The sequence below is a fragment of the Rosa chinensis genome, chromosome 5, assembly GCF_002994745.2.
Source record: "Rosa chinensis cultivar Old Blush chromosome 5, RchiOBHm-V2, whole genome shotgun sequence".
Classification (NCBI taxonomy): domain Eukaryota; kingdom Viridiplantae; phylum Streptophyta; class Magnoliopsida; order Rosales; family Rosaceae; genus Rosa; species Rosa chinensis.
The window spans coordinates 70,090,833-70,115,939 of NC_037092.1; the positions used below are offsets into that span (position 1 = coordinate 70,090,833).

At 38.9% G+C, this 25,107-nt stretch overlaps 2 protein-coding genes, 1 long non-coding RNA gene and 1 other non-coding gene across 14 annotated transcripts; all 4 read right to left on the bottom strand.

The window, feature by feature from the left end:
• Window positions 1-1,537: 1,537 nt before the first annotated feature.
• LOC112164943 (uncharacterized protein At3g17950) lies at window positions 1,538-3,784 on the bottom strand. The gene is made up of 3 exons (XM_024301309.2): window positions 3,584-3,784; window positions 3,157-3,309; window positions 1,538-2,148 (listed from the first exon to the last, which is right to left on the bottom strand). The coding sequence occupies exons 1-3, from the start codon at window positions 3,596-3,598 to the stop codon at window positions 1,684-1,686; spliced, it is 633 nt and encodes a 210-aa protein (XP_024157077.1). The 5' UTR covers window positions 3,599-3,784; the 3' UTR covers window positions 1,538-1,683.
• Window positions 3,785-13,903: 10,119 nt separating this feature from the next.
• Window positions 13,904-13,975, bottom strand: TRNAG-UCC. The gene has a single exon. It is a non-coding gene; the product is annotated as a tRNA-Gly (tRNA).
• Window positions 13,976-14,288: 313 nt separating this feature from the next.
• On the bottom strand, window positions 14,289-16,345 carry LOC112167263. 4 transcript variants are annotated; one of them, XR_002923677.2, is made up of 7 exons: window positions 16,087-16,345; window positions 15,863-15,934; window positions 15,622-15,734; window positions 15,258-15,321; window positions 14,874-14,965; window positions 14,743-14,792; window positions 14,289-14,549 (listed from the first exon to the last, which is right to left on the bottom strand). It is a non-coding gene; the product is annotated as an uncharacterized LOC112167263 (long non-coding RNA). The 4 variants fall into 4 exon arrangements; XR_005800253.1 differs by lacking the exon at window positions 14,743-14,792 and having other exon boundaries at window positions 14,874-14,962; XR_002923676.2 differs by lacking the exon at window positions 14,743-14,792.
• A 2,417-nt stretch (window positions 16,346-18,762) lies between these two features.
• LOC112167791 lies at window positions 18,763-24,856 on the bottom strand. Of its 8 annotated transcripts, none has more exons than XR_005810622.1 (5): window positions 24,106-24,856; window positions 23,956-24,025; window positions 22,921-23,003; window positions 19,829-19,903; window positions 18,763-18,938 (listed from the first exon to the last, which is right to left on the bottom strand). XR_005810622.1 is itself a non-coding variant. In XM_024304865.2 (4 exons), exons 1-4 carry the CDS (start codon window positions 24,176-24,178, stop codon window positions 18,904-18,906), a joined length of 261 nt encoding a protein of 86 aa, XP_024160633.1. In that variant the 5' UTR covers window positions 24,179-24,856; the 3' UTR covers window positions 18,763-18,903. The 8 variants fall into 8 exon arrangements, 6 of the variants coding, with proteins under 6 accessions (XP_024160633.1, XP_024160632.1, XP_024160631.1 ...); XR_002923939.2 differs by lacking the exons at window positions 18,763-18,938; window positions 19,829-19,903 and adding an exon at window positions 21,415-22,249 and having other exon boundaries at window positions 24,106-24,181; window positions 24,271-24,856; XM_024304865.2 differs by lacking the exon at window positions 19,829-19,903.
• Window positions 24,857-25,107: the final 251 nt, after the last annotated feature.

A 25,107-nucleotide genomic window follows, 5' to 3' on the forward strand; every position in this document is an offset into this window, starting at 1 on the left:
TTTTTTTTTTTTTCAACCAGGGCATTTTAATCATTTTTCTTATTCTCTATGAGGATCCGACAGTTTGATCTTCGTATAATTGAGAAAAGACGATTCAAAAGGAGATCCGTGAGGATTCGACCGTTGGATAGTCGTATAATTTTGTGAGGATGATTCTAAAGGCGATCTGGGACTATCCAACCGTTGGATCTTCACATAATTTTGAGAGGATGATCCGAAGGGCGATCCGTGAGAATCCGACCGTTGGATCTTCGTACAATTGTGAAAAGATGATTCAAAAGGCGATCTGTGAGGATCTGATCTTTGGATCGTCATATAATTTTGTGAGGATGATTCTAAGGGGGATCCAAGACAGTCCAACCGTTGGATCTTCGTATAATTTTGAGAGGATGAACCTAAGGGCGATCCGTGAGGATCTGACCGTTGGATCATAGTATAAATCAGTAAAGATGATCCTTAGGTGATCGGTGAGGATCTGACCATTGGATCTTCGTATAATTTTGAGATGATGAACCTAAGGGTTATCCGTGAGGATTCGACCATTGGATCATCGTATAAATCGGTAAAGATGATCCTCTAGGTGATCTGTGAGGATCCGACGCTTGGATCGTCGTATAATTGTGATTTGTGAATTATTTTTTGTCAAAAAAGGAAAGGTAAAAAAATCTAAAAAGATAGAAAGTAAAAAATTTCAAAATAGAAAACAAAAAAAGTTCATATAGAGAAAATGGCAAATGCCTTGAGGCGGGGGCGGGGGGAGCGAGGGCGGGGGAATCCCCCGTTTGCTCATTCTTACTCAGGAGTACGTCATATGTTGGATTGTGCTATTGTAAGATTTGACGGTGAACAAATTTAAAGTACGTTTGTTGAATTTGAAGTGAACTTAAAGTGCAATCCTCACGAATAGTGTTATTTTAGCGCCATTTTATTTTATTTTAATTTGAAAATGAAGGCTTAGCATATAAATATTTTCGGCTTTCAACGCTACAAATCAAGTATGAGAATGAGAATTAAAGTTGGTCATGAACTCATAGGATCATCACTCTTGAGTTAGAATTTTTTTTTTTTTTTTCCAAAGTGGTGTCATTTGCAAAAGCAAAGAATGTTTGGCAACAGAAGGCTTTTTAGTCGAAGAGAGGCATAATGAGAATGGCATTCCTAATTCTAATGAGAATGGCATTCCCTGAGTACCCAAATTGGAGAAACGTAACTGCTTAAGAACTAAAGAATCTCCATGTACTTGCAATGGATATACACTATTGCTAGTAAAACTAGAGAAGGTTTAAAATTTTGAATAGTTAGCATAAAATAATTTTTTTCCCCTTCAGATATTTTCGAACCATTTCCCGCTCCCCTAAAAGTATGAAAGATGCTCAGTATAGACAAGTTGTCTAATTCTTCTTAGATTTTCTGAATCCATCTAGTCAATAGGTAGGAAAGAGTACCTAGGATTCCATATCAGTTTGGCCCTTCTTTTTTGGAACCAAAAGAAGTAAATGAAAAAAGCTGCATTAATAATATACATCATAGAAAGAGGTAAACTAAGCTAAATTTTACTGATATATGAAAAAACAACATAATGTGCTACATAGAAGTGAGACACAACAATTTTACCATTTTATTTCTCCCAAGGACATGAAATTCTGATTGAAACACAACTGAGACGAGCATAAGAGTAGTCAATCAACACATGCATGAAAATAGCAATGGTTTTCTTCTGTCAACATCTGAATCAAACCATGGACTAGATTGAGGAGGAGGAGCTACTTGTCCATTAACAAAAAGGGAGTTGGGTTCTGTAGTAGCCTGCTGAGCCATGGCAAGCTCATCATCTGGGCCATAAATTTGAGGGTTTCTTCTGTATTCATCAATGGCAGCTCTTCTCTCTTCTGCAAGGAAATGGCCGAGGGATGGAGGAGTTTTAGTACCGTTCACATTCTCACCATCTGTACTGTCCCTTGAGCATAGAGAGAAACAACACAATCTGAACTTGGTGTTGTTGTTGTTGTTGTTGCTGCTCTTTTTATCCTTACAGATCTGATCAGTCTTTCTTCCTCTTAATGATCTCCTTGATAGCTCTAGAATGCTATTGATTCCTATAAGATTCCCAAGTGTGATGCTTCTATCATGGAAGAAAGACCCTGTCGACTGCACCCAATTAACCAAAGACAATTTGGCCTGGTTAGCAACTTATGAGTCACCATGCAATACTCTTTTCATTTCAAATAGATACCAGCAGCATATAATTTTGTTGATGCATTAGGATAGTTAAAAAGTTCTTTAAAGGAGTTAATTGGTGAGCATACTTGCTACTTGCTCCATATAGAATTGGCTTATGTAAAAATTGAAATCTGAGGATGCATACCACCGCCTTTTCTAATCTGAGCAGACCATTCAAGAGCTTTCTTTTGTCAGGTCCACAGTGTTCTTATATAGTAAAGCATTGCATATATCATATGTGTAATCCTTTCAGTCTGTTAGCTTGCCCACTATATATATATATATATATATATATATATATATATATATATATATATATATATATATATTATGTACAATACCAGTGGAAAAATGTTATTAATACTCTGCAGGGGTCAAAAACTTACAGTTCCACTTGAAGAAACTGTAGGAACCTCTAAATATCAAGTCCAAAATCACTCATGAGCCAAAGACTAAATCCAAGAATGCCTTGTGTGGTTGCCAACATATGTCATCCCATCTTGTCCTACAGATGCTTTCTATGTAGAACATGAATAAGGGAGTAGTCTTGTCTAATATGAATAAAGAAAAGATGGGATGCTAGTTCAATTCCCAATTCCTAAAAGGTTTATTCATCTAGTCTTTATCATATTGCTCATTCAGTCCTTGTCATCTCTAAATCTCCTAGCATTTCTTATCTTCTTCATCTTAATTCACAATCTTGCAAAAGAAGATAACAATTTTCATTCCAAACCATATTTTCCATGCACAAAAGCAAGCTGAAAGAAACAAAAAAGAAGGTACCAGCACAGTAGCACTAAATACTGTATACCAACCATGTATATAATATACCTACCTACACACAAAGTAATTAATCAATCATACACTGAACCATCAAAGACAAGATCAGTATCTGAAAAAGCTTAAACCTTAACCTCTGTAATTTACAGCACTGACCTCTGTATCCAGATCCGAAGAAGAGTCTGTGGAGGAGGTCGGAGAGCCAGTTAGTAAAGTATTGAATGACACCGATCCAGAAACTTCACGGTCTCGAGCAGCCAGCCCAACTCTCACATGCATTGGCTGCAAACCCAGAGGCCAGCCTTCCTCCTGCAATCAATCATATCAGTCATGCAAAATCAAAATCAAGTTAACTATGCAAAAGTTCTCTAAGGCATGAAGACAAACACTAACATGTGCACTTAGAGAAATCACAGGACTGACCAATGTGATGAGAAAAGCCAGAGTCTTTGACCCACAAAGCAGAGAAATTATAAGAAAAAAACAGACCCATAATTGAAATTGAGCAGGAAAAAAAAGTTTGAGGTTGAACCCAGAAGGGAAAAGCCAAACAAAACTGAGGGAGAAGACAAAGCAGCAGCACCTGCTCACGAGCCATGTCTGTGACTGATTGGCTTTGGTGAAGGTGGAATGTGGACACCCTCAGGTAAAAGAAAGAACTGTCATTTCCTTAATTGGGATTGTAGCAAAGCAGAGGAGTATCAGAGATTCAGAGAAGGCTGAGGTGAGCCACAGAAGTGACAGAACCCAGGTGTGGTAACTTGGTAAATTTATATAGAGGGTCTATGAATGTACAGAAGAGTAGGGACTATCACCTGGATGAGTCAAAAGGAGTAAAGAAAATAATGACTGGAAAAGAGTAATCATTTGTTGGCACTGTTTCACTGCTTTTTCTTGGGCTTTGTTGATTGATTGTTGACTGGAAAGAGAAAACAGAATCATTTGGTGTACACAGAGAAAAAAACAAGTGTAAACAAAAGCATGAATCCAAGAAAAGGTTCAGAAGCTGTTCTACAAATTGGTAAGGAGTAAGGACACTTACCCCATTTCCACAGTAGATTAATTAGTGCTATGAACAGTTCTACTTGCAAGATTTGTCCTCTGTATGGGAGTATGGTATATCACTATATCGAGTTCTTCTCATGGATGAACAAAATTTCAACCGGATTCGACAGTGGAAAGACATTCAAGTATTCCATCTTCCGAATTCATGTAAATTTTCATTGTACAAGAAATACGAACAACAATGTGATCAGCTAATATTGTACACTATTTCTTAATCGAAATTGTGGAGATCTGCCTCCAATAAAGCCTAAAAATTTGGGAAAGAGAAACATTATGGTTTCTTGGATCATTGGAGGCAATGATCAATGTAGTCTATTGCCATTGAGGCATTGAGTGTGCCTCGTCTTCGGCCCACACAGTACTGATATAGAGGAAGCAGAGGACCAGTTGCTTTCTCCGTATCTAAAGTGTGTGTGGGGTAAAATTCACCATACCTTTCAAGTTTTCAATTTCATGCTCCAGCTGTTGAAAGACACAAGTATTATTTTTGTTGACTTTTTGGACCAAATTTGAGTAAAATATTTCAACACCATCCGACCATCTTCTTCTGGGTCCTAAAACCATCTGACGACTTGGGACTTTTAGTTGAAAACTTTTCTCAAATTTTTATTGGTATTACTACTGATCTGAGAGCCTGATGTGTATTAGTTGTTGTAGAGAATTGGAAAAAATGTATTGTATTTATCTCACTATGAGATTTATATAGTGTTACATCATGTATACAAAAGACAATACATAATAGCTATACTAATCAATCGCACATTACAAGTCTGTCAATCACATACATTAAGCAATACCTATTGCATGAATAGTCATTATCATTTACAACACTCCCCCTTGGATATTCCATGTCAATAGTGTTGCTTCTGCTATGCGTTTCTAAGTTGCCTCGTCAAAAACCTTGTCAAGTAATAAAAACCCTGTGAGAAAAAACAACCTTTGTCGAAGGAGAAAAAGAGCACAACGCGCGTGAATGTGGAGTAGTCGACATCCTTCCACACTCCCCCTTGTGCCGCTCAAACTTGGTAATGACGCTTTGATCGTTGCCTCACTAAAAACCTTGCCAGGTAACAAAAACCTTGTGGGACAAAAATAACCTTGGTCGAAGGGCAAAAAGAGCACAACACGTCCTTCACTCTTCGAGATCGAACATGTAGACATCATACCTCCCCCTGATGTCAAGGTCTCCCCCTGATTTCTACAATTATGGGAGTTCGGATAACTTTCTTAATCTGATGCTCTTCACATGTTTCTCGAAGGTGGATTTAGGTAACGACTTGGTAAACAAGTCCGCTACATTATCCTCTGAACGGATTTGATTCACTTTAATATTTAGAAGTGTTTGTTGTTGCTGATTCTAAAAGAACTTAGGCGATATATGTTTGGTGTTGTCGCCCTTGATGAACCTAACTTCATTTGCTCAATACAAGCTGCATTATCTTCATAAATGCATGTAGGTTCATTTGTGGTAGACTTCAAACCACAAGTTCCTCGAATGTGTCTAACTACAGACCTTAGCCATATGCATTCTCGCAGCTTCATGTAGAGCGATAATCTCTGCATGATTTGAGGAAGTAGCAACAAGGGTCTGCTTTGTAGACCTCCAAGATATCGCAGTGCTTCCCATGGTAAAGACATAACCCATTTGGGAGAGACCTTTGTGAGGGTCAGAGAGATACCTTGCATCAGCAAAACCCATCAAGACATCATTGTCATTTTGATCGAAGGGAGGAGGAGCACGAAAGGTGGCGTTTTGCTTTTTGGAGTCCGATCCCACACTTCCGTTATTTCTTTTCTCTCTGTAGGGATAGAACAAGCTCATCAATCGTACCTCTCAAGTATCGAAAGATTGTCTTTATGCCAATCTAATGGCGGCGTGTTGGCGCAGAACTGTGTCGAGCTAACAAGTTCACTGCGAATGAGATGTTCGGTCTTGTGCATTGAGCTAAGTACAATAATGTGCCTATTGCACTTAGATAGGGCACTTCAGCCTCTAATAAGTCTTCGTCCTCATCCCTTGGACGAAACTGATATTTTTCAGGCTCAAGACTACGACCGATCATGGGAGTACTCACAGGCTTTGCTTTATCTTCATTAAAGCGCCTTAATAATTTTTGAGTATATGCTGACTGATGGATCATAATCTCATCACTACGGTGCTCGAGTTCTAGTCCGAGGCAAAACCGTGTTTTTCCCAAGATCTTTCATCTCAAATTCGGATTTCAAGTACTTAGCAGTTTCCTTTAACTCATCTAGAGTTCCAATTAGGATTATGTCATCGACATAAACTGCTACAATTGCAAATTCGGAACTTGTCCTCTTTATAAACACGCATGGGCATATTTCATTGTTGACATATCTCTTCCCAATCAAGTAGTCACTTAGACGGTTATACCACATCTGTCTGGATTGTTTCAATCCATATAGTGAGCGTCTCAATCTTATTGAAAACGCGCTCCGTGGTTTAGAGCCACTTGACTTGGGTAATTGAAGTCCATCTGGAACCTTCACATATATCTCTGAATCTAGATCCCCATAGAGATATTCTGTAACCACATCCATAAGCTGCATGTCAAGTTTTTCAGAAACTACCAAACTGACAAGGTAGCGGAACGTTATAACGTCCATTACGGGAGAATATGTCTCCTCGTAGTCGATTCCAGGGGGTTGTGAGAAACCTTGTGCCACAAGGCGGGCTTTGTATCTAACAACCTCATTTTTCTCATTACGCATTCTAACAAAGACCCATTTATGGCCAACAGGCTTTATAATTGGGGGTGTCAGCGTTATAGGCCCAAATATCTATCTCTTTGTTAGTGAATCCAATTCAACCTAGATTGCATCTTTCCATTTAGGCTAGTCTGCTCTTCGTTGACATTCTTCAACGGAGCGAGGTTCGATATCATCGTGTTCTATAATTTCTTGAGCAATAGAATATGCAAACACATCATCAAGAATAATAGAATCTCGATTCAACGTCTCATGTACACTAGTGTAATTCATAGAGATCTCCCTATTCCCTGGAATTGGTTCTAACATTTGAGCGTCCCCCAATGATGTCTCTTGGACATAACCATAATCCGGAATATCTTCAAGAGACGGGTTATTTATGTCGATGATTAATGGATCTTTCTGTGCCAAACTCGCTTTCTTTCTCGGGCGAGAATCCATTGAACCTTTGGGCCTCCCACGTTTCCTTGCTAGGAACCTAGCCTGAGCCACATTGCCATCACTATTAGTGGTGACGGTGCCATGCCCAATACCCCTAGGGGTGGCACCATGTCCATGATTTTTAGGGACATCAATCCTTGCAGGCACGTTTGCAGCAGGTATATGTGATCTTGTCACTTTAGCGATATCAGAAAACGCATCAGGCATAGAGTCTGCTACGTTCTGAAGATCGAGAATTCTCCGCACTTCAATTTCAGACTGTGCGGTTCAGGGATCAAGATGAGACAAAGTGGGGACAGACCACGACAATTCCTGTCGTTCCTGTTGAACATTATTGTTCCTATCTCCCCCTAACGACGGAAGACTGTCTCATCAAAGTGACAATCCGCAAATCTAGCGGTAAATAGATCGCCTGTCAAGGGTTCTAAGTAGCAGATAATGGTTGGAGATTCATATTCAACATAAATGTCTAATCGTCTTTGAAGACCCATTTTGGTGCCCTGTGGCGGCGCAATTGGCACATAAACTGTACACCCACATATGAGTAAGTGTGAGACATCAGGCTCATATCCAGTAACCATCTAGGACGCAGAAAAGGGTTGAGTGGCAGTAGGCCTCAGACGAATGAGCACAGCTGCATGCAATATTGCATAGCCCCAAGCAGAAACAGGGAGATTGGTGCGCATAATCAATGCTCTAGCGACCATTTGAAATCTTTTAATGGCAGCTTCTGTGAGACCATTTTTGGTGTGAACATGAGGAACAGGGTGTTCAACCTCAATCTCAATGGACATGCAATAGTCATCAAATATTTTTGATATAAACTCTCCAGCATTTGTTAAGACAAATTGACTTAATGGATGATCAGGGTGGTGAGCCCTTAATTTAATGATTTCTGCTAGGAGTTTAGCAAATGCAGCATTTCTTGTAGACAATAGCATGATATGTGACCATCGTATCGATGCATCAACCAACACCATAAAATATCTAAATGGTCCGAAAGTTGGTTGAATAGGTCCACAAATATCACCTTGGATTCTTTGTAAGAATGAAATATTTTCTTTAGTGTCCTTTGTATAGAATGGTCTCGGTCCTAATTCTGCTAAAGAGCAGGCTTTGCAAAACGAAAGATGGGCTTTAGAAGCAACCAGGGAAGTATCGGGTTGAGCCACGAAGTCACAATTGACTTTAGAAGTAGAAAAAGGAACCAAGGAGGTATTGGTGGCGTCAATACCACTTTTGGGCCGCAGGGGGTAGGCGGCGCCAGCCCTACCTTGAATCTAATTTTGGTTCTGACTTCTTTTCGTTTTGAAAAATGGATGTCCGTGTGAAGTCTTTAATATACGGATCATCATATCACGACCTGGGTGTCCCAAACGGTCATGCCAAAGGCTATATGTGTCAGAATCTCATAAGTCATCTCTCATGACATGGTTGGATTCAATAATTCGAATAGTGGTTGCATACAACCCACTAGATCGACACATCTAATACTCATTTATGTCCGTAGCCATTAGAGGTGATGCAAAGGAACTCTTGACCATTCTCACAATGTGTTTTCACATGAAAACCATTGGCTCTTATATCTTTAAAACTCAATAGGGTCCTTCCAGCCCTATGAGCATATAGAGCTTCAGTGACATTAATACTTGTGCCATTTGGCAACATAAATTGAGCTGGTCCTCGACCATGAATCAATTGTGATAGTCCAGCCATCGTAGTCACAGAAGATAGACTAGGTGTCATCCATAGAAATAGTTGCCTATGTCGCAATATAGTATGTGTAGTGCCACTATATATCAACAAGGCATTCCAACTCTCCAGGAAACATACTGAAAAATAATAATGTTCGGAATTAAAACATGTCCATGACATCGAATAATAATACGATACTTTATTAATAAAGATAGCCAATGATTACATCAATGGTCCCAAAAAAATCTAATCCAAAATAAAATCAAACTAAGACATATTGTAGTCACTTTATCCGTTTAGTAACTCCAATCAAATATGACCAGGAAAGTAGAGAGATGTTGGTGGAGCGAGGCTCTCTTAAGTACTATTAATCTCAATAACTTTCCTAGACATCATATTTCATTGGGTGCACCACATAAGAAAGAGTTTAATACAATTGCCATTTATTGACTAAGGCATATTGCCATTACAAAAATTCTTGGAAAATAAAAGGACTAATCTAATCAAAGTCTGCGGTATCCTTGTGCATTTCATCTTCAGCTTTGAAGTCCTCTATGGTGAGATGGATGTCTCCACCATTTTCTTCTTCTTTTGCAAGGTACACTTCTTGCTCCCTCAAGTCCCTGTATGCCTTGTATCTTGAAGCTAGTTGCTCGCTTGCCTTGCATTGCTTGAACCTATGCTCACTTGATGCACATCGATGACACATGTCATTGTGGTTGCCTCCCTTTAATTGAGGTGCACGTTGTGGGCGTTCCCTAGGAAGGTTAGTGTCACCACCACGACCCATGGCGCCTCCACCACGAGCTATGGCGCCACCACCACGACCAGGGATACCACGACCACCTCTCCCACGTGTGGCATTGCCACCACGTGTATCCGCACCAAACCTGCGGTTTCCTTCCTTGTTAGGGTGGTTATATGGACCCATACGTTCCTCATATCCCTTATTCTTAGGGTTCCGCTCCTTGAGCCCTCTTTTGGATGCATTATAATTCACCTCATGAACACTTTTAGTTCCAATGGGCCTTGAATTATAATTCCCCACGAGTATGTTATCATATTTCTCAGCTACAGATATGAGATTGGTAAGATGATGAAACCTCGTGATCCGTCCAGCATTGACTTCAGTGTGATATTGCTTTGCTACCATAATGGCTTAAACAGGGAAGGTGGAGAGAGTTTTCTCAATTAGCTCTTGCTCTGTGACAGGTTGTCCACAAAACCTCAACATGGACTGTAGGCGATGAGCTTCTGAATTATATTCAGCAACAGACTTGAAATCAGCAAAGCCCAGATTGTTCCATTGAACCTTCAAGTCAGGGAGTAGGGAATCTTGGACATTGCCAAAGCGCTCTTCTAGCGCTACCCATAGCTCTCTTGTATCCTTGATCGACATATACTCCAATTTGAGTGCCTTATCCATATGGCGTCGCATCAAGATAACTGCTTGAGCATGCTTTGTAGGTGTTCGCATGAACACACGATCCGGGTTAGGTGCCTGGATTATGGGTAATATTCCATTTGAAGTGAGGTGGTTCTCAACATCGGTTACCCAACTGTGGTAATCCAAGCATGTTGAGTCAAGCATGGGAATTCGAGTCTAGGTTTATTCGACATCCTGTAAATAAGAAGAGAAGATATATTAGTTTCGGAATTAAACTTCCATGAAAATTAAAATAATAAGATTTCCGAGCTATGCTACCAAGAAAACAATTTCCAAGAATCTCTTTTGGATTAGACCAAACAATAATGTTTTAATATGGTCACAATTTGATGCTTACGGACGCTCTTAGTTCGAGCATTATGAACACTCTTAGTTCATACGAACACTCTTAGTTCGTTAAGCGTGAATCCCCACAATTCCGCTTTATTAAATAATCGAACCCATGTTCGTATATTGAAAATCCTGCAGAAAATAAAGGAATTTAAAAGACAAGAAAGCAGGAACTTTAATCTTTAAAACTTGTTGAAATTCGGAGCAGATTAGCTTCTGAACAGCTCCCACTTCGAATGGTGTACAGATATCAAAACAATTCCAATAGGGCTGAAATTTGGAGGTCAGATAGAAGAGGAAGAGACGAACAACTTTGATGAAGGAAGGATTTTGATTTGAGGTCCCTATCAAGACGTTTTGGGGCGTGTAAACAGGCTGATTTGCACAGAAACGAGCGTGCTGCTGTGCTGCAGGGGCAGCAGGGGTGCGACGATGCTGCAGGGGCAGTAGGAGGCACATGGGTGCTCAAGGGCTGCAGGAGCAGTGCACTGTATGGCTAGCAAGGGCTAGGAGCTTGCGACAGTTTTTGGTGAAAGAAATTTCGGGTGTTAGAGTTTTTTTTTCTGGCTAGGGCTTGGGTTAGAGTATCGTGTTGATAACGTGTTGTAGATAATTGGATAATATGTATTGTATTCATCTCACCATGAGGTTTATATAGGGTTACATCATGTATACAAAAGGCAATACATAATAGCTATACTAATTAATCGCACATTACAAGTATGTCAATCGCATACATTAAGTAAATCCTATTGCATGAATAGTCATTATCATTTACAACATTAGTAACATTCTTCTATCAACCTTCTTCAGTAACTGTCTTACTACCTTTAGCCTTAGTATAAGCCTCATAATCAGACCAAGTTCCGTTCATAATGGCACTTATTATTTTTGAAAATAGTCAACTAAATCAAAAACAGGTTCATAGTTTCACTTTGTTAAATAAATAGACGGTAAAATGGTACGTTTTTAGCTGCAATTGCACGTCCCTTTTCTCTTGTACGTTCTGCTTTGCATATGGAGTTTGAGGCTATGAGAGCGGGACTCCTATTGGCTATACATCAGGGCATGATTAATGTTGACATTGAAACTAATTGTGTTGTTGTTACTACACTTAATGGAGAGATGGAGGATCTTTCAGAGGTTGGCTGTATTGTGGAGGATTGTAAGGCCTATTTACAGACTATTTCTTCTTTTCATTTACAGTCCATTTGCTATGAAGCAAATAGTGTAGCCCATAGATTGGTGCACTTTGCTAGTTTATCTATTTTAGATGAGTATTGGTTAGAGGAGGCACCTGTTATTATTCAGGATGCACTCTATGAGGATTCTTATACTAGTACTCAAGGTGAAGGTTATATGTTCCCCTCGGTGTACAATTATCCTTCTATTATCAAAAATATTCGGGCGTGGGGTTGAGCCTCCTAATAAGGCTGGGTTTCAAACCCCTTAAAAAAAAAAAAAATAGACGGTTATATATACGGGGAGAGCTTTAAATGACGACTTTTTTGTGAGACTCACTTTTAGACCACATTTCCACAAATCAACTGGTAGATGTTTAGATATTCATGTGTAGATCATTTATGCAATTTTTCAATCAAATTGAAAATCGTTAAGGCATCTATAATCATGATTTATCATTTATGAACATGAATGGTTCATGTTTAACCGATTTGGTTCGTCCATTGATTTGATCTAGTTCAGTACCTTAATGATTAACAATTTGGAAGAAAAATTTTAAAAGTGATATACTCTTGCCTACATAAACATCTAACAGTTGATTTTCCGTAATGTAATTGAAAAGTGAGTCTTCCAACGGTTGATTAGAAAGTTATCATGAAATCCTCATTTTAGTGGTCTTCATTCGAAGTTCTTTCTCTCTGTATATATGAACCATTAGATTTTCATGTTTGGTGTGTTTGATAAGCCGGGCCTTTTCCTAATAGCCTAAAATGCCCAAGAGATATTGAATTTCTCTCTCATGCACATATCCACCGGGCCAAATAAAGCCCAACTTTTGTTTCTTTAATATAGTTGTTCAGTTTATAAGGACTTAAGGCCTTTAGGGTAGTGAAAATCACTTACCTAGGTGAGTATGGGTGCTCACGCACAGGTTTCATTACCACCATTCTCCATTGTTACAGTCCTTTGCTTTTTGATCTTGTCCTACTTCAGTGGCCTCGGCTCTTTCACGGATGACGCATCACTGGTGGAGAAGAGGAAGGTGCTTCCAGGTGTGGTTTCAGATTATCCAACCCATGTATCAGATCTGCTCTAGGGTTTTTTATTACAGAGTTACTCGGCGGCTTTGGGCAGCTTTGTGCGGTTTGTATCTGCTTCGTGCGGTTTCTGTAGGCTACAAGCGGCTTCGTGCGGCTTCTGTCGGCTATGTGCGATTTTGTGTTTTTATAGTTTTTGTCTTCAGGTTTAATTCCCTCTTACTGGCTCTATGTAGCTTAGTTTGGAAATTAAATTTTCTTTGTTATTTTTGTTATATATGGCTGTGTCCATCAGAACCGGTTTCCTGTTAGTTTTATCACACCTACTAGGCTGGCCTTGGGGTGGCTAATTAATCCTCTGTGTTCAAGACAAAAAAAAAAAAAAAAAGAAGGCCTTTAGGGTGGATTATGAGCACAGAGAATGGGAACTTGGTCACAGTTAGAGAGTGCTATCAAAAAGCACAGAATTCACTGACGATTGACAAAGACTATGCCACATGAGACTGATATGAGGAATATGTTGGAAATCTGCTATCTCATGCTACTGAAAGCAAACATAACTTAAACCGCGCCACATTGTTGCTTTGTGTAGGCACAAAACAGAAAGGAACTCGATTGAGCTGCCAAGATAAGTTGCATCTAAAGAGTGTATGTCCGATGTGAATTGTCATCCCTTTTCGTTCGAGGCAAGAAGTGAAACCATTGACATCCTATCTTGACACCATCTAGGAGGACTGCTGTCAATGCAAGATAGCCTGTTATCATTCCATAAAATGCACCAACCAGCTTCAGCTTCCGATTAGGCAAAAAATGATGCAGCTAAGCTATATAAACTATGAAGAGACCTGAAGCTGTGCATTGTTTTGTCAAATTAGTGGGCTTAGGGACCTCAGCTCCTTAGCTCTTCGATCGCCCCGAAGGGTGACAATTGAGCCCAAGTTGTTGCCTAACATTAAGAACAACAGCATAAAACGAATGCGTCTGCCGGGAGTCGAACCCGGGTCTATTGCTTGGAAGGCAATTATCCTAACCGTTGGACTACAAACGCTAATTGCTTTTTTAATTTCATCTGTGGTATTTTGCTATGGTCTGGGTGTAGGAAATGAACCTTCATTGAAGACCAGTATCCATTCGAAAAATCACACATTTACAGCTAAATTAGTTTTTCCTTCTAAGATTTCAAAAAAATATAAATAAACATTTTTAACCACTGAAGTTATGTTTTTATTTATTTATTGTAAATAGTGATTCAATTCAAATGAAAAATGTAGCTATCATACAAGTATGTTTTGAGTAGTGTTTCCAGTTTTATGGTTAATTCTTCCACTTTTTGCTGGCCTTTTAAGCACCTTGATCAAAAATTAAGAAACTAGGAATGAAGGCCATTGGAGCCATTTTGATATAAAAATAAATAAAAATAAAAAGAACAGCCCGTCAACAATTGAAAGACCCAAAAACAATTGAAAGACCATCAGGTAGTGATGATCATGACAAGCTCCTCATCATTGTAGTGTTTGTCCTTGGGTTTTCTCATGAAGTCTTGGCCTCTCTTTCGCCACTGTAAGTCTGTAACGTTCATGATCTCCTTCGTATTGGAAAGTACTCACAAGAGGTACCAAAAGCTGTGACAGACAAGTACTACAAATTGATCAACTGATAAAGCAATACATAAACAGCCAAGGCAATGGAAGAGCAATACATCTTTTCCTTTAATTAGGTCAGTTTCCATCTCAAAAGGAGAGTTAAATAGGATTCTTGCGGTTTGTCCAAACAAAACCTAAAATTACCCTTAATTGAGAACCCAATATCAGATACCTTGACTAGTTTCACAGTTGCCACTTGTTCAATGATTAAATTGAAATTATCTGAGACAGTTTAGCAAAAGTATTCAAAGGTTTATTTGCTGAACTAGAAAGAGAACAGAAAGTAAACAAAGTAGAACTTACTGTCATCAATTTCGAACCATTGGTTAGTTCCCCAGCTTGAGTTGATTCTGTAATTTGTACTGCCAGATGGTAAGAGCTCTTCATTCCACCTGCTGGTAATTGTACTGATTCAGAAAAACCATACTAAATAACTTAAATAAAACTTGCAGTCTGCAAGTAAAAGGAAAAAGCAAGACAAACATAATTTCAAAGGTATACAATAAGATGATGAATATTAGCAAGTAAAAGCAAAGCTACGTACTATGGGTCATCAATTCTTATAATTAAACTGCACTTCCCGATCAGATGTTTAATTTCAACAAAAACCAGTTCAATTTTGCAACCCATCAAGGGAAATATGCCTTTTGATCCGCTAAAGTAAATGCAAAAGTTAGCATTCCATACCCAGAAATTTCATGCTCTGCTAAAGCAGCTTCCACCAACATAAAAGAATCTAACAATTTTGATACTGCACAAAGCAAAATGACAACACTCATCAGTGATAAAACACAGACCAAGCAAATGTCATTTCCATCTATTATGTACCAAATTTGCAATTTAAACAACATTGCCACCAGAACCAAGCAAATGAAAAGAAAGTTAAGTGCCATTATGCGATCAATAAAACAATTATGTATCCAATTTGCACACAACATTCATCTATCATTCTATCCCATTCCAACAACATTGCCAAAATAAAAAAGAACTGAAGGAAAAGTCAAAATAAAAAACTAAAGAAAAAGCTAAGCGTACACAAGTGAAGACTTACAGTTTTCCAACCATCTTGGTCTAGAAAAAGCTAAGCAGCAAGCAATTTTGAAGACATCATCAGCTTCAACAGCAATCTGGATCTGATTTCCATTTCCTTTGATGTTTCAAGCTCTGGATCAAACAAAAAACAAAAAGGCAAAACAAGATATCATGTATCAGTATCATAACTCATACCTCACACTGAGGCTTGTTTGTCATAACTATCAACTCAATATCAGAAAAGAAAATGAACAACTTACAGGTCTTTCGGCATTGAGATACCAAGCACCAAGGTGCAGAAGACGTATCACTGAGGAATATAAAGATTGGTACTGAAAAAACAGAGAAATATTAATTAAAACCGAAAGAAGAGAAATATTCATCATATCTGGGTTTACAAAAAGATGAAGCTACGATGAAACAAAGATATAAACCCAGCACCAAGAGCAGCGAGATTTGAAATTGAAAAAGCTTGAAATCATACGATGAAAATCTCCTGGGTAATCTCCGATGAAAATCCTAGAGATCCTTGCCTTCGACCCGACACCCGGCCGAGAGAATCTCCTTCACTATCCCGCTCAGATCCCTGGCCATCGATCTGGTCTTCATGACCCAACAGAGACCTTAGCCTCGTGAGCTTGATCGATCTAGTCCTTGGGATCTCGAATTCACTATGACGATGAGAAAACTGAAAGGATTGACGAAGAGAAGAATGAGAGGGCGAGAGAAGAGAGAGAGCGGCTGAAGACACTACTAGCAAAATAACAACACACGGATTTACTGTAGTTAAAAGCCACAGAAATTAATGTGAAATAGAAATACTAACAGAAATCCGTGTGAAATGAGCATAATTGGGCCCATAATAATTTATATAATAACAATATCTACGGAAATCCATGTGCATAAACAACAGTAACATATATCTGTGTAAAAACTAAAACATTTTTACACAGATATCTGTGTAAAAATCAATTCACACTTATTTCTATATGTATTATAAATTAGTTTATTTCGAAATCGTTAATTTTTTATGTTATGTGATTTATGGAGGGAAGGATTTCCGTTACAATAAGTTTTTGGTACAGATTTCTGTGTGAAATGAATATCACACGAATATCTGTGTGACATGTTAACACCGAAATTCGTGTGAATAAATAACAGTAACAGATGTCTGTGTAAAAACTAAAACTTTTTTTTTCACACGGATATCCGTGTGAAAAGAACAATTAGCTACAAAATTCCGTGTGAAAAAGTATAGGTGTATATAAGGTTGGCCACTTATTTGATATCGAAATAACGGCGGATTGAGTTAATTTTTTTTACATAATACCTATTAATACACTATAAATAGATGGGTAATGTCAAATTTATTAATTTTCAATTTTGATTTTTTGGTTCGCACAAAATTCTTATATGTCTACTAATATGGTATAACTAGTTTATTAGTTGTAAAGAAAAGTATACCTTCCATGAGCAACAATGTGGAGGAAATAGACTTTATCAAAATCGACCGTTGGATGTTGTCATGATTAGAATAAATAGTTATGGTCAAAATTTCAGCTATTTTTGTTATCGTTTAGGTCTCGATCTACTAGATCAACCCTAAACCCTAAAAACCACATAAAACTAATATGCTCATAACCGCTCATTCGCAACTTATTTTTTCGATCTGTCAACTCTCATACTCTCATGAATATGAGGTATACCAAATAATGTAAAAATTTTGAAAAGTTTATCTCCTCGTGGTTTTACTCCCCTTAGGGAAGTTTAGGTGTATATACGGTTAACCACTTTATTTGATATTGAAAGAACGGCGAATTGAGTTAATTTTTTTACACCATACATATTAATACACTATAAATAGATGGGTAATGTCAAATTTATCAATTTTTATTTTTTGGATTGCACAAAATTCTTATATGTCTACTAATGTGGTATAACTAGTTTATTAGTTATAATGAAAAGTATACCTTCCATAAGCAACAATGTGTAGGAAATAGACTTTATCAAAATCGACCGTAGGATGTTATCATGATAAGAATAAATGGTTGTGTTCAAAATTTCAGCTATTTCGTCGTTGTTTGGGTTTCGATCTAGTCGGTCAACCCTAAACCTTAAATACTACATAAAACTAATATGCTCATGACCGCTCATTCGTAACTTATTTTTTTTATCTGTAAACTCTCATGCTCTCATGGGTAGAACCTATATCAACTAATATAAAAATTTCTGAAATTTTATCTCCTCAAGGGTCGGCTCCCCTTAGGGAAGTAGAAGCGTTTAAAGGGTTGACCGGTTTTTGGTACAGACATCTGTGTGAAATGAGTAACACACGAATATCTGTGTGAAATGTTAGCACGAAAATCAGTGTGAAAAGAACCATTAGCTACAGAATTCTGTGTGAAAAACTCTATTAAACACAGAATTCAGTGTAAACAATCGAATGACAATTAACATGTATGTTATTAGATACCGAGATAAATACACACGGATATCAGTTGCAAATGTACTAGTAATGTAACTAATGTTACAGTGAGTCAGTGAAATGAGGTGCGGCCGCACAAAACTTTTGATTTAAGAAGAATTCTAATTTTTTTGAATTTATTGTGTTTGAGATTGTACGGTTAAGTTTCTCATTCAAAATGATCAATAATAACATAAAACCTGTCAGTTTTTAATTACTTAAAATATTTAAAAGGAAAAAATATTCTTGTACAATCGCATTATCTCACAAACATAATAAGATTGGATATCTAACGAAACAACGTTACAGTATCCAAACACATAGTTTCTAATTGATGCTTGGTTTTTTGAGTGACTCGAGAGGGAGAGGACTTGCTCCTCAAAAGGTGTGCATTGGGAATACATATGAGTTAACTAATTAAGCAACATCAAGAATAGCAGGGATGAGTCAAAGGGCTAAACGCCTTAATCATCAATCAAACATGTCCCCTAAATTTTGCCATGACTATGAACTCCTTTTGAGATAAGACTTGAATCTTACGAGCACCAATTATGTAGAATTGTGTAGGGCAAGTTTACCACAAAGTTTTATAATTTGTGTAATTGTCACGCTCCGAATTTTGAATAACAAATTCAAATCTGAAACATGAATAATAACCAATGCAAATAACGTCCTGAATTTTTTTCTTAACCAGCGTCTCACAAATTATAAAACAAACCTCGTAGCAAACTATCTCTCGAGTCAAATATTACAATACCACCATAAATAAAAGTTACGCTCAAAAGAGTCTATAAAACACACCAAAATAGACCAAGTGATGACGTCGAACCCGCTGCCCTACTCAGCTCGCTCTCCACCTTGATTATCCTGACCTGCAGGATTATCCGCTACACCGTTTGAATAGTGTACCGGGATTGCAACAATACAAAACCCGGCAAGCTTTTTGCAAAGCTCGTGAGTAAATAAGAAATAAACAGTTGATTTAATAAATCACAATTCTTTTAATTCAAGTAAAACAATCCAACAATCTGAACACACATAACAACCCCAACAATTTAATCAACAACCCAACTCACGTGGCACAAAGTACTCACAATGCAATAACTTAGTTACCACCATAACCGTACTCCCACAACAGACTAGAGCTCTATCTGAATCGTTACCTGTCACCTTGGCCCAGGTGCAAGCATCCGATATACTTCGGTTACTACTATAACCGTCGAACTTTGGGCATTTCTGCCCGCAAAACAAAAATACTTCGTTTATCACAATGATAACCGTCGAACTTTGGACATTTCTGCCCTTAGAACAAAAAACTTTGGTTATTATAACCATCGAACTTTGGACATATCAGTCCGCAGAACAAAATATAAACAGAATCCCACCCGTTTCACAATATCACGTCTCCACCCAAATCATACTCACAACAATACCAATTATCATAATATTCATGGAAAAATAAATCCGTCATTCAAGTATAAAAACGAAATCATCAAAAAACCACATATTTCAATGTCACACCATTCCGTATAAAATCACGTAAATATATATATATATATATATATATATATATATATATACGTAATCATCCACTCAGGAATGACCACTAATACCAACTATAGTTCACACGTAGTAAAACCAAGAAATTCATTTTCTTATATACTTTAAATCTCATTTTCTTAAAACCATTTTCTCACACATAACAATTATTTGTGCAATAAGGAAATTCGGTTCGTAAATGAACCATGTGAGATTTACTCACCTCCAATCCCGCTGCGTCTTCTCAACAGCTTAAAATACGGTTCACAACCGTCTGCCAACTCAAACCGTCAATCACCTAACCAAATACGATAATTAACTTAGCGTACAATTCAAAAACGCACTTATATGAAGATCCAACGGTCGGATCTTCACCCGTGACCACACAAAGTCATCGGGACAGTCCTACGATCATCATATCAAACTACAAGTCCAACGGACGGTCCGATCTTCACAGATCACAAATCGAACGATCGAAATTGGAAAATTCATAACTTAATCATACGATCTCCAAAATTCACATGCTAAATATCTAAATGATCGTATGAACACGTAGAACATAAAAATGGGCAGAAATTGCCCTTGGGACCCCCGGAGGTGGCCGGAAAAGGCCGCCAGAGTTAGGGACAGATCCGCCGCCGACCACCGCCAATGGTGTTGGGGCCGAGCTTTCCCTCTTCGTTTAATCATTTTGAGCAACTTTCATAACTAGCTTGAAGTCAGAAAATGAACGCAAGTGATCGAAAATACCTCAAACAGTCCGGTTTGGCCGGAAAAATTGCAGAAAACGGCGAAGCCTCCGACGAGCGTGAAATCGATCTCCCCAGGTCCGGGCCTTCTTGGTGCTTGTTCAGAAAGTTGAGGCGAGTCTAATGAGCCAAGAATCTCGAATTTTGGTGGCTGGTACAAGTAGAAATCGACGTTGAACTCAAAACGGGCTCAAACCGACCCTGGCTTCCCGCCGCCGCTACAGTCCACTAGGCGGCGCAAGGATGCCACTGGCAGCTGCGCAAGGTCGAGGGGAAGGCGTGGGACGTAGTCTGGCGTCTTGAGGTTGCCTGAGGAGGGAGAAATCGATCGGAGAAACCTTGCTCTGTTTTCAGCTCGGGTGCGCGAGAGAGAGAGAGAGAGAGAGAGAGAGAGAGAGAGAGAGAGAGAGAGAGAGAGAGAGAGAGAGAGAGAGATGCACAGTACCGGCTACCCAAAATGGAAACCCTAGCTATTTTTGGAAATTCCCAAAAATAGCTAGGTATATATACCCAAAATGGAAACTTTTCCAAACGCGATAACTTCTTCGTACGAACTCCGATTCTTGCGTTCCGCATATGCACGAACTCGTATCGACGAGCTCTGCAACTTTCATGAAGGAATTTTCTCAAATTCCGTACGTACAAAAAGTCGATTTTAGTGACCCCCCTAAATAACGTTTGTTTCGAAAATAAACTTATTCAAAACCAAATTTCTCATACAACGACATACGAATCATGCCCACAATTCATATTTCATCTAATTGAACAAATATCGGATTCCAAAATATTTAACGGAGAATTTCGGGTCTTCACAGTAATGTATATGTAAGTTGAAACGTTAGTGCTCCAATTTCAGACGTACAGAAGTTCTCGACAGAATCTTCAGTCTCTGACCGAGGGATTTAGCATCTATATATATGGCGGCCACTAGGGTTTCTGAAGTTAAATCCAAAACGACGTCAGTTAAGCTGATTTCGGTTCGGTTCATTTTTTTTCGATTTTTGACACCCATAAACTGAAATTGATTCGATTCAGTTCTGTTTTTTTCATTTTGGTGCGGTTTTGGTTTGGTTCGGCTTTTTTCGTTTGCGGTTCGGTTTTTTTTTTTCAGTTTTCCGGTTCACCCTTAATTTCCTACATTCCTACTTATACATTGTCTATCACAATCACTGGCGGATCTAGGTACAGACTGGGGCGGGCTCAAGCCCATCCGAGATTTTTGGGCTTAAAAAAAAAAAATAGATGTATACGTTTTTTTTTTAATTGGGTATTGTTTAGACTCCAGAAGCCCAGTAGCCCACCCGAACTAACTCCCCCACTCCCGACTCCACTCATTGACTACGGCCTATTCGAAGTTTCAAACTGGAGAATCGTCTCTCAAAGTCTCACTCTCTCCCACTTCTTCCTCCTCTCGCAGCTTGCGTGTGGTGACCCGAGAGGGGGGTCCCACAGCGCCGCGACCCCGAGCCAATGAGAAACCTACATGTCACGAATAACATCCCGATAACTCATCAACCCGAAATCGCAAGGCCTTTTGGGTTTAGATTGTTGGTTTACAAAACACTTTCTTGGACAAATCATTCTAGCAACCGAAAAACATATTTTCAAAAGCGGAATTTGAAATGGGCTATGAGTTTTGGGCTTACAATTGGAGCCCAATTTGGAAAACAAATCACTAAGTATCTACAAGTGCGAGAGACGCACCCCAAGGTTACGGGCCTCTCGAAGTTTTGGTAAACGATCGAGTAGGAAATAAATAAAAAGTAAATAAACAAGCTACTTCAAAATCCGATAAAAACTAAAACCTTCTTTTGATAAAATTAAAGAAGAATGCGCCAAGCCGGGCCATGTGCCTCCTCTGTACACTCCCCGACCACATGCTCGAAACCTGCACACTATTGTAGGGGTGAGCTTTCGTCCTCACATGCCCAGTAGGGGCCGACCCAACTATGCTAAGTTTGAAAAATAATATACTTGAAAATATTTACTACATAATATTGTGCATGTTATCGAAAATACTTTAAAAAGAGGCAACCACAAACATTTTTTCTCTTTTATAAAACATATGCAGAATGCTTCACACACTTGGAGCTCTGAGATACTTACCTGCCGGCTAAAGTAAAACAAATCGGTGACCGACCCGGTTTGTCATCCTTCAAGAACCGGCCAACTACTCTATAGTCTTGTGACTACAAGTAGCGAAAATGTCAATTTCCTGGCTCTGAGTTTCCTATGACTGGTTCATAGTCTGTACTCACATTTTCTCGACAAACATAGGAGCACAGCCTCCTCCGAAGGTTCACGGTTATCGACACCGTGGGATCCCTAGGAATCTACGCATCTAGGTCCCATTCACTTTCAGGTCACAAGTACAAACATACAATGGGTACAGTATCTCAACATGCAAGTCTAGCCTCGGTTTTCACAATCAGCTATGAAAACACAGGTATGACGAGGCATCAACTAATGAACAACCAAAAACGTACTTGTAGGCAACATACTATTGTACTAGAGCATTCCACATATATCGAAAAACCTCTAACATGGAAGGGACATCTCACCCTACCTGGATATGGAGTGCTCGTCCACATTCGAGTTCGTTCCCGACTTTCGATCATTTGTCCAAATCCATGTGCACACGCTCGAGTCCTTTGAAATAAAATTAAATCAATGAGTACATTGACTACACTATAACTCAATTAACCGAGCAACCAAAGCATTTATTTAACTTCCTTGAAGTCCATCGAATTTTCCTTTAATCGTTAAAACCTATTATCCATTCCCAAATAATCCAAATGATGTAGCATTAGAATCATTTACGATATGGTGATTATACTTAGCACTTTGACCCAAAAATTGTTTAGCATTACTACTATAAGAAAACAAATGACGATTACTATTCCCGAACGATTCACTTAATGTAGTAACGCTCATTCGGGATATGGTGATCACACTTCTTTCCATGTTAAATTTTCGGTTAACAGGTTTGACCCCATTTGATTTAGCTTTTAAACCTTAAGCAAATTAAATAGCAACAACCACCATTCCCAAATAATTTCATCCTTCAGTAATTCCGGGATATGGTAGGTTTAGAATACTTCAAGTGTTTCACGAACTTTAAATTTAATTCCCAACAAATTAATTCACCTATCAAAACCGGTCCTTTCTTATTTATAATTTTTCTCATGCATTTAACCAAATCATCGCTTTCATTCCTAAGTCACACTTCAAAATTGGATCAAGCTTACTAATAAAATTCACAAGACCAATTTTCTACACAAATAACCAGACCAAACTTGTCCGATTAACACCATCTATAACTCGAGCAACAAATATCAATTTCATTATCATTTTCTCAAATAATTGTGATTACTTAATCTCCTTGACTTCGTTCAACACATCGAGCTTTAGTTCTCAATTACCACCAAATTAGACTCGTCTGCAAAATGACATTTCCAAACCAGATACATCTTCTTAATTGACAAAACCAACTATGTCCATACAATCAACCAATTTCATCTCAAGTAATCCACAAAGCCATAACTTCAATATGTACAAACATTTCACTGCATAACAAATTTCCAAGTACCAAGACCCTTACCACAACTTCTTTTCCACAGAGATTCGATTCAGCATGGCTGCATTTCCATCATCATCATTCATTCTGTTCCCTAATAGACACAACAAAGTTAACAGTCCACCCATTGCCCAATTTCTGCATTCCAAAACAGAATCTGAACATAATCCTTACCATTTCCCATTTCCCTCGAAACTGACTCGAGAGCTCCTCCTTTCCAAAAATCCCAAATTCGCAGACTCCACATAACCTCACACAATTCCAATTAAATGACAGAGTTAGGGATTTCATTTCACGTCAAACCAGAAGCTCCAATCAAAGGAGAGACACAAAGTTTACCTAATCGAAACTATTTGGAGATCCGGCATCCATAAGCGGCAGTGCTGTGGTGGCTCACATGCCAGCGGCGACGCGTGTAGCCGGTGCGGGGGCTCCAGTCAAAGTCGGAGATCGGGGTTATGGGGTTTTGGTCAAGGGAGAGATGCTGACTCCATGTATGGTGGTGGTTTGGTTTGTTTCGGACTGGAGATTGGAGAACGAAGGCATGCAGAGCCTCGAGTTCCGGCGAGCTTGCACGGCATTTTCCGGTGTCAGAGTTTGAGGCTATGGTTCGGGTTTGCACTCTACAGCTAGGTGCTTCAATTTCTGATAGCGGTGGTGTGAATCAGCGACTAGAGATCGGAGTAGTAAGGATGGCAATGGTGTCGCAGGTTTGGTGGTCACATGTGGAGGCTGGAGACGACGCATGGCCTTGCTGGGCTCGGGTTGAGGTCGGATACAGGAGCTGCGTCGATTGGTGGTGGCGGTGACTAGAGGTGGTGGCCGGAAATGGTGTTTTCGGGTGATTGCAGAGGGAAGAAGAGAAAGTGTACGAGAAAGAGAGGTCGGGGAGAGAGAGAGAGGACGCGGCCGAGAGGGAGAGGAAGAGAGTTTAGGGTTTTCCAACTCTTCAACCTCCTATTTATACTTTAGATGTGCAAGGACCATTTTGCCCTTGCTGCAAATTACGCAACACTCCTAGTTAATTTATTTCGGGTCTTCGGCTCTTTACTCGTTTTTCGTCAACAACTTCTTTATTGATTTCTCGACTCCGTCTTAGACCCGAAACTCGATTTCGTAAAAACTAAAAATTCAAATCTTCACTTCAACTCAATTCGTCTTCCTTTCAAATTTGCT